Source organism: Elephas maximus, chromosome 24, assembly GCF_024166365.1.
Source record: "Elephas maximus indicus isolate mEleMax1 chromosome 24, mEleMax1 primary haplotype, whole genome shotgun sequence".
Taxonomy (NCBI): Eukaryota; Metazoa; Chordata; class Mammalia; order Proboscidea; family Elephantidae; genus Elephas; species Elephas maximus.
Window position 1 is genome coordinate 62,665,809 of NC_064842.1, and position 18,445 is coordinate 62,684,253.

General features: G+C 36.4%; 1 protein-coding gene and 1 long non-coding RNA gene across 5 annotated transcripts in view; one reads left to right on the forward strand and one right to left on the reverse strand.

Moving 5' to 3' along the window:
- The window catches only part of LOC126066822 (uncharacterized), a 917,409-nt gene that overhangs the window by 778,345 nt on the left and 120,619 nt on the right, over nucleotides 1–18,445 (forward strand). The window lies entirely within an intron of this gene.
- The window catches only part of KCNT2 (potassium sodium-activated channel subfamily T member 2), a 571,079-nt gene that overhangs the window by 142,969 nt on the left and 409,665 nt on the right, over nucleotides 1–18,445 (reverse strand). For all 3 annotated transcript variants that reach the window (XM_049868194.1, XM_049868195.1, XM_049868196.1), the window contains exons 15-19: nucleotides 16,460–16,609; nucleotides 14,661–14,890; nucleotides 9,761–9,974; nucleotides 7,067–7,172; nucleotides 2,287–2,459 (exon numbers count right to left, since the gene is read on the reverse strand). In XM_049868194.1, coding sequence (XP_049724151.1) covers nucleotides 2,287–2,459; nucleotides 7,067–7,172; nucleotides 9,761–9,974; nucleotides 14,661–14,890; nucleotides 16,460–16,609 — 873 coding nt within the window. The remainder of the gene's footprint in view (nucleotides 1–2,286; nucleotides 2,460–7,066; nucleotides 7,173–9,760; nucleotides 9,975–14,660; nucleotides 14,891–16,459; nucleotides 16,610–18,445) is intronic.

Genomic DNA, 18,445 nt, shown 5'->3' on the forward strand with positions numbered 1-18,445 from the left:
ATCTGCTCATATAAAGATTAGAGCCTAGGAAACCCAATGGGGCAGTTCTCTCCCCTGTCCTCCAGAGTCACTATGAGTGGGAACCATCTCAAAGGCACCCGACAAACAGACAGTATGATGACTGACATAGTAAATGCTCAACAGTTATTACTACAATGAACAGAGGGTGGATGTAAAGAACATTAACTTATATGGTCCCATTCAAATAAAATATTCTATGATAAAAGCCACATCTATACTTATTATATATATACTTATGCTACTGATCAATTTGCCTTTGCCAATAATTAGGAGAAACAGAGTTTTCAGATTTTTCTTTAACTGATCAGATTTAGGGATTATGACTGAAGAAACAACACTTGAATTTTACAATTCTAATATACAAATCAATCAACTGTTCAGGAATCAGGCATTTTGGTAAACTATTTGTTCAAAACCAGGAAGGAACTGATTTGGCTATAGCTACTACATAATCTATATGAAGTACACGTGTGAAGGACTCTAGGTTCTTGCCATCTTCTCACCTGGGATAATGAGAGGTGGAGAAAAGGAGTTAAGTGTTTCTGAGCTGGGATTACTGAGCATGACTGAAGATTGTTCCATGGAATGAACTCCACTCCCCTGTATGGGTAGAGTGAGTCTTTTGGGAGGTTTTCACCTGAAGACAAAATTATGTCAAAGTAATATAGAGCAGGGAAAGGATAGTTTTAACCTTAGCCCTGACAGAGGGATTCTAAAAGACAATTCCATTTCTTTTTTCTTCTCAAGCCTCTTCCTATATTTCTGTTACCTGGGACCTGAATTAATCCAGTCTCGCCCAAGACCTACACAATGGGGATGCTCTAAGCCAATCAATTTGTAAATGCCCATTTTGAATTCTGTCAATTGGGGAGTGGGCAAGAAGAGACAAAACCTGAAAAACTGAATTCACATCGTTACTTGAGCATCTCTGGCATGCCGGCTCATCAAATACTTCGGAGCTTCCTACCAGAGAAGCTTCAGGATAGGGGAGCTGTTCAAAAGGTTTTGGAGGCACTGCAGTTCAAACCAAACCCACTAACCACTTCTTGGAAACCCCATGGGGCAGTCCTAGTTGGTTCTACAGGGTTGGACTCGATGCAAAGGGTCTGGTTTGGTTTTTGGATACAACCACTATATCCATTCCACAACCTAGTTTTTATTCTCCTTAGATTTATATGAAGGATCTTTTATATCTTCTGACACTGGACCCAAATTTCTGTTTCCTTATATCTACTCTAAACATATCTCGTGTTTTCTCAGACGTCAAAATTGAATCAGAAAAGTCGAGGAGTTGCCATACTTAAAAAAAAATTGTCAAATGAAAACTCTATAGGTGTGCTCAATTTTTAGAGTTGATTACCATTGTGATGATGATATTAAAAAATTGCATTAATGATAACCTCTGTATTGTTTTTTTTAATATCGGTATATTCAGAATAAACAATGGCAAAAAGTTGTAATATATTGTAGAGATGCAGCTGTTTTGAGAAACTTCTTTTCATAATTTTGAAACAGAGAGAAAGTAACAAAATTTGGCTAAATTTAGTTAATACTGAAATTTGTGTCATTTTGAAATGAAAGGGGAGCACTGGAGGATCATAAAATCTGGTATCGATCTAAGCATCATCTGCTACTAATTTCAAGTCAAGGAGACAAATACCATAGTTTTATAATACAACGGTTTTGACTATTATATTGAGCGATCTATGTTTATACTTTCATAAGAATTTTATAATAATGAAGTAGTCTTATTTCACAAAAATAAGTCAGACCAACGTTTTCAAAATAAAATGTTACAAGATGCAAGTTTTAACAGTGGAAGAATTCTAATAACTTATGAGGATGCTTCATAGTCTAAGTTATAGAAATAGATCGTTAATATGCTCATGTTAATTAACGGTTCTTTAGAAAGACAGCAAAATTGTCCAGTTTTGGCAGATTTTCCAGGCTAGTTCATTAATTTAGGGGAAATTACTGTAATTATTTCAGTGGTGTACTTCCTACTTGTATTGTGAGTAAAATGGCCACTTGCAAAACAGCTTTAAGTGAAATGCTCAGAGTATTCCAGCGATGTTTTAGGTTGTATTTGTGAAATAAATAACTTTTTTTTTTTTAACACAGCACAGAAAATACCTTCTGACCACTCATGAGCCATAATGTATCTGATTTAAAATATTCCATATAAATTAAAAGCATTTATATTTATGTACATAATGTAATATAAAGAGCTATTTTTCTTGTTTGTGTATTTTAAAATATACTTACGGGTTATCCAATAGCAGTACTATGGGATTCAGTTCTTTCTTTGGTCTATAATATGCCCTGAGAGGAACAATAAAATTGTACAATCCATTTCCAGCTGTTTCAGCTGCAACTATAATTAGTTTATTTTTGAATCCATAGGCTTTTGCATCCTCATAGTAGTTATGCTGGCAACTCTAAAGAAAAATTACACAAAAAATGCCACTTTTATACTCCACTAAAATATAGTGAAAAAATTTAGGATAAATGAAAATGTAAAATTAACTTAGCAAGTAAATCTCTTACTTTCTAACAAATTTGAAAATAGCTACATTTTTTGTGCCTAGGCTGTAGTAAGAAATACACGTGTACTTAGACATGGAAAACACATTGTAGCTATGTAGCTTGATATCAGGAGTCCTGGTAGGCTCAATGGTTCAGCGCTCGGTTGCTAACCAAAAGGATGGCTAGTCAATCCCCCCAGCTGCTCCATGAGAGAAAGATGTGGCAGTCTGCTTCCGTAAAGATTACAGCATAGGAAACCTTATGGGGAATTTCCGTTCTACGCTGTCCTATAGGATTGCTATGAGTTGGAATCTGGTCAATAGCAATGGGTAAGCTTGGTGCTGGGGATGAACAAGGTCAGCAAGTCATGCATATGTTCTTTTATAAACGAAAACTTGGGGTTAGATGATTTCTGGGTATCTGTATTTTGAAAATCATCTACCTCTGACTTTCATTTCCAGAAACATAGTAATATTATATATTACATAATTAAATACCCTCAGATACATTTCCGGTACTAAAGTACCTAAAGTGATGGACTGAACAAAACAAAACCAAAAACAAAATTGAAAAATCCAACTGTCTAAATGCAGAGCTGAGCTGGCAAGATAATGATGGAAATATTCAAAAGCAAAATAAAAACAATAACACATTGCCAAAGCTCACTGTTGCCCTGGAGGTACTGTGCTGTTTCCCTGGGGTCTAGAATTTTTTTAATTTCATTGGACTTAGCATTACTAAAACAAGGCTATTTTAAACTAAATTACCTGCATGGAGAACTGTTCTGATCTTTCACCTCAATGTGTCTCTATATGCATTTCCTTTTAATTATTCAGGCTGAGATTAGTTCTTTTCTGTCAGTTTATCAAATGTAGAATAGACTTAGCCCTTTTCTTGTCAATAAAAAATTACTAAACCCTGGTGAGCATAAGTCACCATAATTCCAAAACCCAGTACCGTCAAGGTGATTCCGACTCACAGCAACCTATAGGACAGAGTAGAACCGCCCCATAGAGTTTCCAAGGAGCGCCTGGCGGATTCGAACTGTCGATCCTTTGGTTAGCAGCTGTAGCACTTAACCGCTACACCACCAGTGTTCAGCAGAAGCAAAAACAAACCAGAGAATCAGACCCACAAAGACTACAGATTCTGCTGTCTTTAGATTCACAATAGAAAATGAACATATTTAATATGTTTTTAAAAATAAAATAGAACTTTTAAAGTGTGAACAAAGAGAAAGACACTATTTAAAATATCTAGGCAGATGTAAAATATATATATACATAACTTCTAGAACTGAATAATATACCAATAAAAATTAGAAATACACACTCAAATTTGACTACAGCAAATTTGATGCAGTTGAAGAGAAATTAATGAACTGCTGGACAGAATTGAAGAAATTACCTAGATTGCAAGGTAGGGAAGAAAAGACATAGAAATTAAGATAGAAAAACCAAGGAACTTGGAAGATAGAGGAAGGAGGTCTAACATATACTTAGAATATATGAAGAAGAGATAAAGGAGAATCGGGAAGAAGCCCTATTTAACTCTTTGGTGACCCAAATATTTTCTGCTTTGACTTTTTTGTTAATACCATGTGTTTTCATTAACAGAAGCATTCTGAATCATTGAGTGTGTCTGGATTTTTGGCAGGCAGTATAAATTTTTTCTCTTGCTCCCTCCCACAAGCTTACCCCACTGGGGTCTACAGGTACATATGGTACATTGCAAAATTTCCATTTTTCCTACCAAAAAATTCAGACACCTCATACAATACACTGTAAAAACAGTCATTTGCAGCACACAACAATCTCTTCAGTTTCAAGCAGTGATAAAGGCCCCTGCCTTGTGGCTACATGCACTCTCAATGGTATAGCAGCTCAGCAATAAACTGCAGGGACTGAAAAAGTTCATAGTCCCTATACATACCACTAAGCATGAATAAAAAGCATGAAAGCATTAACTAAATATTGTCTGAGTATTTTCTAGAATCGGTGACAAACTCAAATTCCCAGCATCAGAAGTCCCAAAGAATCCTAATCCAAATAAAGAGAAACAGTCATACACCTTACAAAAAAAGTGTTGAAGAACCAATACAATGAGATCTTTAAAAAGCACCAGAGAGAAAAGGAGACACACCTATGAGAAATAACAATTAAAATGATGACTGAGTTCTCAATAGCAACAGGGAACACAGAAAGCAGTAAGTAAAATCTGTAAATTGCTAAGGAAAAAAAAAAAAAAAAAAAAAAAACCTAGTAATTGGACACCCAGAAAAACTCTCAAGAATAATGGTAAAATAAGGGCATTACTAGAGAAACCAAAGTTGAAAATTTTTACCACCAACAGAATCTGTCTAATAAAATCTGTAAAGGCTAGAATCTATGAAGTAGGAAAATGAACGTAGAAGGAAGGTCTAAGGTCTAAGAAAGAATGGGAACAAAGAAAATGGTAAAGAAAAAGTGCAACAGGAATTCATTGGAAGTATGACTGGGGAATTATTAACATCAGCAGGATCTGAAGTCATATAAAAGGATAAGGCCACTCAGGAAGAGGTCACAGAAGGTGAAGAGTGATAGGCTGATGTTGGGACCTTAAGAGCTTCAATATTTATGAGATAAGCAGAGGAAAAAGAACTACCTTCCCTAAAGGAAACTTAGAAGTAGCTCAAGCAGTAAGAAATGAACAACGAGAGAACAGTCTCTTGGAAATGAGGGAAGTTATTTTAGTGTTGATAAACCTTGGCCAGACCAGACTGCTGACACTGGTGCAGAATTACTGGGCGATGTAATCCCAAATCACACGCTTCACTGATGCAGTAGAGTCAGTTGGTCTCCATAACACCAAGGTGAGTACCCATTAACATAGTATTCTACCACCATCCAACCCAGCCTTACCTAAATAACTGGCAACCCTTGACATCACCTGCCAATTAACAACACTCAGAAACTTCACTTTCCTATATGGTAGGAAAGTCTTCTGGCTCTAAAAGATCCTCCATTTCTCCTCCCCAGATCATTATCTCTCAGGACTTAACCTTTCAGATGGAAGAGACTTCCTGCTTGGAGATAAAATATTTCCACTCTTTGGTCTCCAAATGTTTCTCTTTCTTTCACTGTGTATTAAAAAGAAACGAAATACCACCAGAGGTGAATTCAGGATTTGTGGGTTCTGAAGCTTATGTTATTTTGGGGATCCTCTTTAAGGAAAAAGCAGAAAATATTTTAAAGAAAAATTAGTCACAGGGTTTTGAAAGGAGTCAGTGAAGGTCAGGAATCTTATGATTTATCAATGTTCTGGAAAATACACAGCTAGACAGCAATATCAAATGCTGCGGAACAGTAAAGTATAATAAGGACTGGAAATAAATAAGGCCTTGAGAGATGGTGCTGTCCATCACAACGGGCCCAGATGAAGATTTGGGAGCAAAGGTAAAGATTCAGAAAGTCACTGCAGGAGGAAAAAGTCAAGAATCTTCTAATGTTCTGTTAATCTTTCTAAGAGTGACAGGAACACCCAAGATTCACAATGTTTATCATATGAAAAATCCAGTAACAGCAAGAGTATTAAGAAAAAATATTATGTGCTCACTTATTTATTAAATTCCCGGCACACTGTGTTAAGCCTTTTGCATGTATTAATTTACATAACCCTTACATAAGCCCTATTAAGGTAATATTAAAATTACACCCATTTTACAGATGAGGAAACTGAAATTTAATGGTCAAAAACTTGCCCAAGTTGCACAGCTTCTGGTGGAAGACCTGGGATTTGAACTGTAACTCCAAAATTTAGACTAAAAGGAGAAATTCCTGGTTAGAATTAGTGGCACATTTGAACCTCTAGAAAAGGTGTGAAGACCTTTTTTTTTTAATCTCCTTTCATATTCTTATGGAGGATAACTCGTATAAAGGTCAAGTCCAACAGCCATATTGTGAAAAAGAGTTAAGAAAAAAATCTTGCATTCTTGGACTCTCTTCTTTTTGGATGGATTTTCTAGAACATCCAGGCAGGAACCAAGAGCTACAGTAAAACATTTGGGACAGGAAGTATGAGACAAGACACTGATGATACTAGATTCCTGTCTCGTGAAAAATGAATCTTCCTGGCTAACATGTGGACTAGCTCAGCTCGTCATATCAAACGATTCCACGTTGAGATTTGAGGCAAAAATGTCTGAAAAAATAAATAGTGCACATTTGACCAAAGTTATTTCGGGGGGATTCTGGATATTAGGGATTCATAAATTTGATATTCTAGCATCTCTGTTTTCCTCTTTTAAAAGATGACTGGCTGATCCAATTTGGTTAATTTAGTACAAGGGTAAAGCATTTGGGCAATCTCTAGAGCATTTGGGAAAATAAACATTACCACTTTATGTTGCTATATTTACCTCTTAAAAGACAGTACCCTTCAAAATACTTTAGTCAAAAGACTTGACAAAATTATATAAATGCATATAATTGTAAAATGCCACATTTTGTTTTTGGAGAAAACAAGACCAACAAGTGCTTACCTTGTCTAATCTTAAGCAGCAAAATGGCACTTTTTCATGAAGGAGATGACAAAATGTGGGTGAACTTCCTATATATGGAGAGTAAGGGGGGTAGCCTTTAGCATACCTGTAAAACAATATGAAATGTTACCTGTGGGTTAGGCATGCACAGGTAGAAGTTTAAGTTATGGTCACATTTCTCTATTTTGATATTAGATGCAAGTAATTCTTTATGTTGCCATTACATTTTGATAAAGAAATAGTTTAGTTCAGCGGTAGGCAAATTACTCTCTGTGGGCCAATCACGTTTTTTGCGAGTTAAGAATTATTGTTAAATTTGTTATACGGTTCAAAAAAAGAATAATAATATTTCATATCATATGAAATTAAAATTTCAGTACCCATAAAGAAAGTTTTATTGGAACACAGCTGTAGTCATTCATCTTCATGTCATCTGTGCCTGCTTTCGTGCTACATCAGAGTTCAGTAGTTGCAGGAAAGACCATACGGTCCTCAAAACTTAAAAATTTTACTCTCTAGTCCTTCCTAGAAAAAAATTGTCATCTGCTGGTTCAGAAGATTTGGATATATTTTTGGAAATAGTAATATTAGTTTTCATAAAACTCTTTTAAAGCAAAACACACTTTTATTCTTCACTCTATCAATATCCTTAGCCATAGATGCATGACAGAAAGGCAACAAACGACTGAATTAATTATTCAGTTAAGTCTCCACCAAAAACAGTTTTTTTCTGTTTGTTTTTCTTGCTGGAATCACACTTAAAATATTATCAAAGACATTCAGTTTTTTTGCTGACTTTCTGTAGTCACCTGCACATTTTGCTATACTAATTTTCAAAATGGAACTATCAAAGAATGGCAGCATAAATGAAAACTAGGAAATAAAAAAATCAGTAGAGGCATAAATCCTTTCTCCAATATGGAAGCTCTTGAATTTAATAAAAATTCACTTACTAAACTAAGCAATTCCCAGAGCTACTTGAAACTAGATTTCAGACATCACGGCTGGCAGGGTAAAATAGAATACATCTTGCAAATTTACAAGATGAAAACACCCACTATTACTTCAACATCTCTTTCAAATTTTCTAGAAATAAAAAATTCTGTCAATTTTTTATTCAATCACACCCCACAACACTCTTTCCTAGAAAGATACTGGCTACTAAAACTTCTTCCTGTTCCCATCCTGGATTCCACATATATATCTGAGTACTCAAACCATTATGAATCTAATAATTCTATCCAAAAATCTGTTGCCTTTGAGTCAATTCCAACTCACAGCGACCCTACAGGATGGAGTAGAAATACCCCATAGAGTTTCCTAGGAGCAGCTGGTGGATTTGAACTGCCAGCCTTTTGGTTAACAGCCGAGCTTTTAATCACTGCACCACCAGGGCTCCAATAATCCTAGCACAGATGAAAAATATTATCTTGGAGAGTGGATTGTGTTCTGTAGGAACATCAAACATTTTTGTAATACATGGGGAAAATGTGTAGGATTTAAAAAAATAATCTTTCCAAGTTCCAATAATATTTTAGTTCACATTAGCTCAACTCAACATCAATTGATCATTTAATATATGAAAACATTGGGAGAAATGTTAGGATATGATATTATTGTTGTCATTACTACTAGTACCTCCACCACCCATTGCCCTTGAGTTAATTCCTACTCATAGCAACCCTATAGGACAGAGCAGAATTGCCCCATAGGGTTTCCAAGGAGCACCTGATAGATTCGAACTGTCGACCTTTTGGTTAGCAGCCATAGCTCTTAATCACTGTACCACCAGGGCTCCTAGCAGTAACTAATACTTAATGCTTACTCTGCATAAAGCAAGACCATTATATTAATTAATCTTCATATTAACACTCAAAAAAAAAAAAAAAAAACCATTGCCATCGAGTCAATTCTGACTCACAGCAACCCTACACTATGCGGTAGTAATTATACCCAGTTTACTGATAAAGAAATTGTGGGCCAGATAATTTGATCAAAGCTACTTGCTCACCATCAGTATATAGTGGAGCTGGTCTGTGAAATAAAGTCTTTCAGATTCCACAGTCAGGGTTGTTGATCACTGTTGTTTCCTCTACAAAGGGCAATACGGGATGTGGAATATGACATATAAACAAACTCTAGTGTAGGCTAAAATGTGATTAATACTATACAGGTTGGTACTGTGTTGCTATGGAAGCTTAGAAAAAGGGAGATGATATTTCATTTATTCATACATTCAAAACACTGTTGACGTATACTATAGGAAAAGACTCCGCTAAAAACTGAGATAAAAAATAGGCAAGGACAATTTTACGGAGGAGGGTGTATTTACATGTCATTAAACTGAATGTCAACATAGAGGTGGAAGAAAATAAATGTGGCAGGCACAATTTAATTTAAAAAAAGATAGAATTATGAAAATGTAGCTCAGGTCCTGGGAAAATTGGTATGCATCTTTTTTGTAAAGATAAAGAATAATTTAGAGAAAAATGAGGTTGGAAATAAATGTTGATGGCCAGAAATTCAAGGGCTTTGATTGTTTTATATAGTCAAGGCTGACACAAGCTAATCAGAAAGGTGTTTTGGTAAAAGTTATGTAGGAATGATTCTAGAATTTCAGGAAATGAGGACATTAGTTCCCCATGGCAGGCACAAAACCCAATAAATCTTACACCAAAGAATATCTAAACGTACTCTAAATTTGAGGATATTTCTTCATCTGGTGTAGTTTCATCTTCCGACTGATCGCTCAGAAGATCACATGTTTGAATTGATGATGTATCTGCAACCTCTAAAACAGGAGCAATGCTAGGTCTTCTCATCTCTTTGCCTCCCTCTGAAGGAAGAGACAAGGTAGGGCCACTTGCTGATCTACAGCTTGTATCTTGCAAGTCTATAGCCACAGTGCCTAAAACAAAGAAACACGAAAGTCTATCAAAGCATTTGCCATCCATATGACATATTTACCATTTTGCAATCAAATTAAAATAAAATGCAATCAATATAACTAAGAAGTATATTTTACATATACTTTAGTTCCAAAGGTTAATCATTTCTTTTCCCTAGATAAGAAATTCTATATTTGTAGGAGGGAAACCCTGGTGGCAGAGTGGTTAAGTGCTATGGCTGCTAACCAAAGGGTCAGCAGTTTGAATCCGCCAGGCACTCCTTAGAAACTCTATGGGGCAGTTCTACTCTGTCCTATAGGGTTGCTATGAGTCGGAATCGACTCGACGGCACTGGGTTTTATATTTGTAGGAAACTATATTTTTTCAGTCTAGCTCTGTAGCACAAAACATAAGATCTGTGAAATCCTAAAGTATTTAAAAAATTAATGTGACAAAGCATACATTATTTACATTTCTTTAAAAATTTAATTTTTGTTGTTGTTGGCCATTTCTATTTTGTGAATTTCTCATTATATCCTTTCCCACCTGTTATGGATTGAATTATGTCCCCTCAAAAATGTGTGTATCAACTTTGCTGGGTCATTATTTCCGGTATTGTGTGGTTGTCCTCCATTTTGTGGTTGTAATTTTATGTCAAAGAGGATCAGGATGGGATTGTAACACCACCCTTACCCAGGTCACATTCCTGATCCAATGTACAGGGATTTTCCCTGGGGTATGGCCTGCACCACCTTTTGTCTCTCAAGAGATAAAAAGGAAAGGGAAGCAAGCAGAGAGTTGGGAACCTCATACCACCAAGAAAGCAGCCCTGGGAGCAAAGCATGTCCTTTGGACCTGAGGTTCCTGCGCTGAGATGCTCCCAGACCAAGGGAAGACTGATGACAAGGACCTTCCTCCAGAGCCAACAGAGAGAAGGAGTCTTCCCCTGGAGCTGGTGCCCTGAATTTGGACTTCTAGCCTACTGGACTGTGAGAGAATAAACTTCTCTTTGTTAAAGCTGGAAACCCTGGTGGCATAGTGGCTAAGCGCTACTGCTGCTAACCAAAGGATCGGCAGTCGAATCCACCAGGCACTCCTTGGAAACTCTATGGGGCAGTTCTACCCTGTCCTATAGGGTCGCTGTGGTCGGAATCAACCCGACAGCACTGGGTTTAGTTGGTTTTTGGTTTTGTTAAAGCCATCTACTTGTGGTATTTCTCTTGCAGAAGCACTGGATGACTAGGACACCACCTTTTCTATTATCTTTTTTTATTGATTTGTAACCACTTTTTATATTAGGGAAATTCATATTTTACATTTATTCACTCATTCAACAAATAATTATTGAGTACCTTTTTTTTTTTTTTTAACTATGTGGCAAGCACTGTTCTAGACTTGGGATATGCAAAGAACAAGACCGACGAGGTTTCTACACATATAAATTTTATCTTTAAAATAACTAAGTCGAAAAATGGAAACCTTGGTGGCGTAGTGGATAAGAGCTACAGCTGTTAACCAAAAGATCAGCAGTCTGAATCCACCAGGCGCTCCTTGGAAACTCTATGGGGTAGTCCAACTCTGTCCTAGAGGGTTGCTATCAGTTGGAATTGACTCAATGGCAATGGGTACGATGGGTATATAAGTAGACAAATGAATGAAATCATTTTAGATAATGATAAATAACATACAGAAAATAAAACAGAATGTTGTGCTAGAGGACAGTGGTGTTGAGGGGTAGGAAGAGAAACAAACTACATTAGGTAGGCAAAAAAGGCCAAATCTGAAGTTATGACATTTGCTTTTCAATCTGAAAGACAATAAGGAGCACACACACCAAGCAAACAGCAGTTTAGAGCTAACATTTTAAGGTTATTTAATACGTAGGTGTCCCTAGGTGGCACAAATGGTTAAGCACTCAACTACTAACCAAAAGGTTGGAGGTTCGAACACATCCAGAGGTGACTTGGAAGAAAGGCCTGATGATCTGCTTCCAAAGATCACAGCCTTAAAAACCCTGTGGAACACGGTTCTACTCTAACACCCGTGGGCTCACTATGAGTCAGAATCAACTCAGTGGCAACTGGTTTTGGTTAAAAGTCACAATCCTTACATTGAGCTCCAAGGCCCTACATGGTCTTGCCCCTTTTTACCTCTTTGACCTCATCCCCTCCTACAGCGTTCCTCATTGTGTTTGAGCACAGGGGCCTCCACTGTTCCAGGAGCATGCCAGTCAGGCTCACGTCTAGGGCTCTTGTACTAGCTGCTATTTCCTATTGGAATACTCTTCTCCAGAATTCCACAGGGCTAAATCCCTCATTTTCTTCAAGTATTTGCTCAAATATCACATTTTCAATGAGGTCTACCAAATACCTCTTTTAAAATCTAATCTTCCCAAAATTCATAATCCCCTTTACTAGCTCTGTTTTGAACCCTCCCCCATATTACTCACCATTTTCTAACATATTAAATAATTTACTTATTTATTTTACATACTTTTTATTGCCTGTCTTCCCCCTGAAAAAACATAAGCTCTGTGAAGGGAGGGATCTTTGTCTGTTTATCCACAAACACTAGTAAGAGTTTCTAGAGGCATGGGAAGAAGACTGGGGGTTGATCCTGCAGTTCAGAAGAAGGAAAACAAAGGTACATGCCATGAAAGTGACAGCGGCCATGGAGAGCCGTGAACAGCTCTAGGGGGTATTTAGAGGGCACCATGGAGAGCCGTGAATGGCTCTAGGGGGTATTTAGAGGGCACCATGGAGAGCCGTGAACGGCTCTGGGGGTATTTAGAGGGCACCATGGAGAGCCGTGAACGGCTCCAGGGGGTATTTAGAGGGCACCATGGAGAGCCGTGAACGGCTCCAGGGGGTATTTAGAGGGCACCATGGAGAGCCGTGAACGGCTCTAGGGGGTATTTAGAGGGTACCATGGAGAGCCGTGAACGGCTCTAGGGGGTATTTAGAGGGCACCATGGAGAGCCGTGAACGGCTCTAGGGGGTATTTAGAGGGCAGATTTAATAGAATTTGGGGAATTATGAGGTATGAGAGGAGAGGGATGGTGAAAAGTCTGGGCTGTGACTTTACAAATAGAAGGATAATGATGCCAACTGTTTTTGGCTAACAAATGGAGGAGGAAATGATTTTCAGTGAGCGAAGGGAGATTAGTTCATTTGAATATACTGAGTCCGTTTTTCCTGTAAATACAATGAACAAATGGCAGTGACCAATAGGTAGTTGGATATATTGTTGTGAAGAGAAAATTAAATTAACAAATTAGGAAAGGGGCTCATTAGTTTATATAGGGCAATAGAATCATGAGAGCCAATTCAGGAAGAATGAATGCATGTGATGCAGACAAAAGACTATAGCGTGTTTCAAGAAGAACATGATTAATATTTCCATATGCTGTGGAGATGTCCACTGGATTTAGTAACAGACAGGACAGTGGTGACCTCAGCAAGAGGAGCTTAAGCTACACAGCTGCAGATGTCAGAATGAACTCAGTAGAGACACGGGTGGGAAAATAAGAATTAAAGACTGCACCTAAAGACAACTCTTAGGAAGAATTTGTCTTGAAGATGGCATGACATGAGGTTCACAAGTGTGTAGTATGTGTGTGTTCGTGTGTTCATGTGTGAGTGCTGGTACACAGATAGAGAAAATGAAGAGAGAGAAAGAGAGACTTAAGCATGTTACCGATAGGAATCGGCCGGTGATTAAAAGCAAAAACAAAACTGAACTTGTATAATAAGGATGAATTAAAATAGTATAGTCACTGAGAAAAATAAAAGACAACTGAGAGTATAAGTAGAAGTTAAGAAGGACACATGTTCCTTCGTGACAAAGAAGAAGCAAAAGAATTACTGAATGGCTGCAGCTTTGTAGGTGGTTTAGTGGCAAAATTTTAAGGAAATCCTTTCTCATCTTGGTCTATTTCTTTTTTCTTTTCTGTGTAATAGAAGTCAAGTTCAATGTTGCAAGGGAGATGGGTGATGGAAGGAGAGTTTTCAGAAGGATATAAAATATCTGAAAGATCCTTTTTTGATAATGGGATAGAGAACTGACAAGAGAAATGTATAAATGGTGAGTACTTATAGTCAGAAATATAAAATAATTATTGGTTGCATGTCTTTAATAAATGAATTAATTAGTGACTTAACAACTTAGAAATAAAGTCCTGTAAACCTAGTTCAAGGAGACCTGGGGCACAGTGGTTAAAGCTTTCAACTGCTAACTAAAAGGTCAGCAGTTCAAACCCACCAGCCATTCTCTGGAAGAAAAATGTGGCAATCTGCTTCCATAAAGATTTACAGCCTTGGAGACCCTATGGGGCAGCTCTACTCTGTCCTACAGGTTCACTATGAGTTGTAATTGACTCCATGGCAGTGGGTTTGGTTTTTTTGGTTTAAACCTAATTATATGTAATTTGTAATATATAGGAACCCCGGTGGCCTAGCGGTTAAGTGCTCAGGCTGCTAACCAAAAGGTCAGCAGTTTCAATCCGCAGGCGCTCCTTGGAAACTCTATGGGGCACTTCTACCCTGTCCTATAGGGTTCCTGTGAGTCGGAATTGACTCAATGGCAACAGGTTTTGTAATAAACACCAGCATATTTTAATTTTACTTAAAAATTTTTAGTAAGAATTATATTTATCGTTATTATTTTACAAAGAAAGTAATGGTATTTACAAACTTGTTTATACTTACCCATGCTGGCAATTATACTATGTACAGGTAATCTGGAAGGTCCATGATAAAATGTCCTTGATACATTGCTTTTTCTCTGCTGGTCTTGGTTCTTAAATGCCGAATTTTCTTCTTTGGTAATATTAATATAAAAGCATATATCTGTAGCATTCATAATGTATCGAGGACCTGGATTCAGCAAAATGTTTTTATTATCCTCTCTCCTAACACCAATCAAACAGACGCCAAACCTTAATTAAAAAAAAAAAGTTTAAGAATTGTAATTCAGCAAAAGTCTTAGTCTTTTCTTTTTTCAAATTACGTATTAAAATTAGTAAGACATTGTAAGACAGAAGAAAAATTAAAACCCCAAGTCAGAGAATTTTAAAATTTGAAAGAATCTTAAAATTTCAAGACTCTCATTTTTATAGGAAAAGAAACTATGGCTTTTTAGCGGGTCTTAAAAGTCAATTTAGTTGATTATGTCCAGTATTTTTAAAAAAATGAAATACAACTGAAACTATCACCATATGTCATACGGGAACAATATTGTTTCACTATTTATTTGTTTAATTTTTGGCATACCTGGTTTAATATGAAATCTTACTTTGGTAAAAAAATAATTATTTTATATATTTTATATATATACACACACACATGCACACGCACACACACATACACACCACCATCCTAAATGAAAGAAGCTTAAACCTAAACCTTATTCAGGGCACCTGAATTTAAGTACTTATTTTTAACATTTTTGGTTTACTCTGATTTTTAGAAAAAAAAAAAAAAATAGTCCTTAATAAGTGTGTGGCTTAATTAGGAGAAATAACAACTTTAAATATAACATATGTTACTTATGCTACTTAAAACTTTCTTATATATCGCTTTGGGCAATGTCCAAAATACAAATTGTCCTAATTATTTTTATTTCAATATTTCTTATATTGTTACAATATAAATGAACTTCAACAATATTTTCAAATAAAGACAGTATACATATGAAGAATCATATTAAAATTAAAGTTGCATATATATATTGTTGACTAGATATATTCTAAATACCAAAAGAATATGTTATAATATATTGATATATTTGTAATACTGATATTATTTTCATGACAGACATAATTTTTAACTTTTTAAAGTTAATATTTCTTTCTTTTAACAAAAGGAAAAATAATGACCTATGTTTGAATTCGAAGGCACTATCAATTTTTACTGGAGCCGTAGTGACACAGTAGTTAAGCACTTCGCTGCTAACTGAAAGGTCAGGGGTTTGTACCACCAACCACTCACAGGAGAAAGATGTGGCAGTCTGCTTTCATAAAGACTACCGCCTTGGAAACCCTATGGGAGGCCTATAGGGTAGCTACGACTTAGAATCAACTCGATGGCAACAGATTTTGTGTGTGTGTGTGGTTTATCATTTATTTTTAACTTATTTCTTTAGGCAAAGCAAGCTACCATCAGAATTTTTTTTAATGCAAACTTTAAAAAACAGTATTACTTTGTTAAAACTTTTGATCAATACTTTAACATTCAGAAGATTAATTTTCTTAGATTTGTGAATAGTGAAAAACTGATAGTGAAAAGGTTTATATAGTATATTCTTACTAAATTATAATTTATACCTGATAGTCTTAATTTGTTGTAGAGACAATAACAAAGGTCATAGCTCAAATATTTCTCAAATATTTCAATAATTATGTAAAGAAATCCCAGAATACTAGCAATTCACGAGCACCAGAATGGGTTACAGTTATAAAAATTTGGTTTAATTACATTTTAATATCACTCTGAAAGCAGAAACATACTTTTTGTGTGCATGAAAAGAGGCATATGTAAAACTCTTCCCTTCATATTCAGCAAAAAATGTGCTTTCTTCCAGAACAATGTGGTACACTTCATTCCCAGAGCATCTCCCATACATCTTCTGCCACTGTTCTGGTGATTGTTGGCCCTCCCTGCAACAAAAACACACACACATACACGCACACAAATAAAGATAAAAACACAGTGAATGTGGTTAAAAATGGTTACTATATATAATCTAGAGTTTTCCAAATATAAGAATCGGCCAACTAAGTCTAAAGAAGTATCTACATGGCACTGCAGATGATAGAAATACTAGCAAAGAGTTGGCAAAAAAAAGAAATTGAAATTAATATTATATATGTATAATGTTATATTAGTTTCAAAAACTCTGCAAGTATTATCAACCACTCTTCTGTCACTTTGTCCTAAGGTGGTAGCTTCCATGTTGCTGTGATGCTGAAAGCTATGCCACCGATATTTCATATACAAGCAGGGTCACCCATGGTGGACAAGTTTCAGCAGAGCTTCCAGACTAAGACAGACTAGGAAGAAGAACCTAGCAATCGACTTCTAAAAAAAAAAAAAAAATGGCTAGTGAAAACCTTATGAAATGCAGGGGAACACTGTTTGATACGTGCTGTAAAATGAGTCACTCAGGTCGGAAGGCTTGCAAAATACTACTGAGGAAGAGCTGCCTCTTCAAGGGAGAGTCAATCTTAATGATGTGGATGGAGTAAAGCTTTTTGGACCTTCATTCGCTGATATGGCACAACTCAAACTGAGAAGCAGCAGCTGCAAACATGAATGAGAAATCACAATGTGGAATGTACAAAGTATGAATCCAGGTAAATTGGAAGTCATCAAAAATGGAACAGAATTCATAAAAATAGATATCCCAGGCATTAGTGAGCTGAAATGGGCTGGTATTGGCCATTCTGAATCAGACAAGCACATGGTTGACTATGCCAGGAAAGACAAATTGAAGAGAAATGATGTTGCATTCATTGTCAAAGAACATTTCAATATCTATCCTGAAGTACAAGCTGTCAGTGATAGGATAATATCCATACACTTACATGAAGACCACTTAATACTACTCTTACTCAAATTTACACATGAACCACTAAGGCCAAAGATGAAGAAACTGAAGATTTTTACCAACTTCTGCAGTTTGAAAGTGATGAAACCTTCAGTCAAGATGCATTAATAATTACCAGTGATTGGAATGCAATAGTTGGAAACTAAGAAGAAGGATCTGTAGTTGGAAAATATGACCTTGGTGATAGAAACAACACCAGAGATCCCGCAATAGAATTTTGCAAGACTTTGGTTTTTGGGTAACGACTTACAGCAAATACATTTTCTCAAAAACATAAATGACGATGATACAGGTGGATCTCGAGGGATGGAATATACAGAAATCAAATCGACTAAATCTTGTGAAAGAGATGATGGGGAAGTGCAATATCATCAGTGAGAACAAGGCCAGGGGCTGACTGCATAAATGGCCATCGGTTGCTCCTATGCAAGTTCAAGCTGAAGCTGAAGAAAATTAAAACAAGTCCAAGAGAGACAAAGTACGACTTTGAGTATGTCGCACCCAAATTTAGATACCATCTCAAGAATGGATTTGAATTATTGAAACTAATTACTTAAGACCAGACAAGTTGTGGGAGGACATTAAGGACATCACACATGTGGAAAGTAAAAGGTCATTAAAAAGAAAGGAAAGAAAAGACCAAAATGGATATCAGAAGAGAATTTGAAACTTGCTCTTGAATGTCCAGTAGCTAAAGCAAATGGAAGAAATGATAAAGTAAAAGAGCTGAACAGAATATTTCAAAGGGCTGCTCCAGAAGACAAAGTAACATATTTTAATGAAATGTGCAAAGGCCTGGAGTAAGAAAACCAAAAGGGAAGAACACACTCAGCACTTCTCAAGCTGAAAGAACTGAAGGAAAAATTCGAGCCTCAAGTTGCAAATG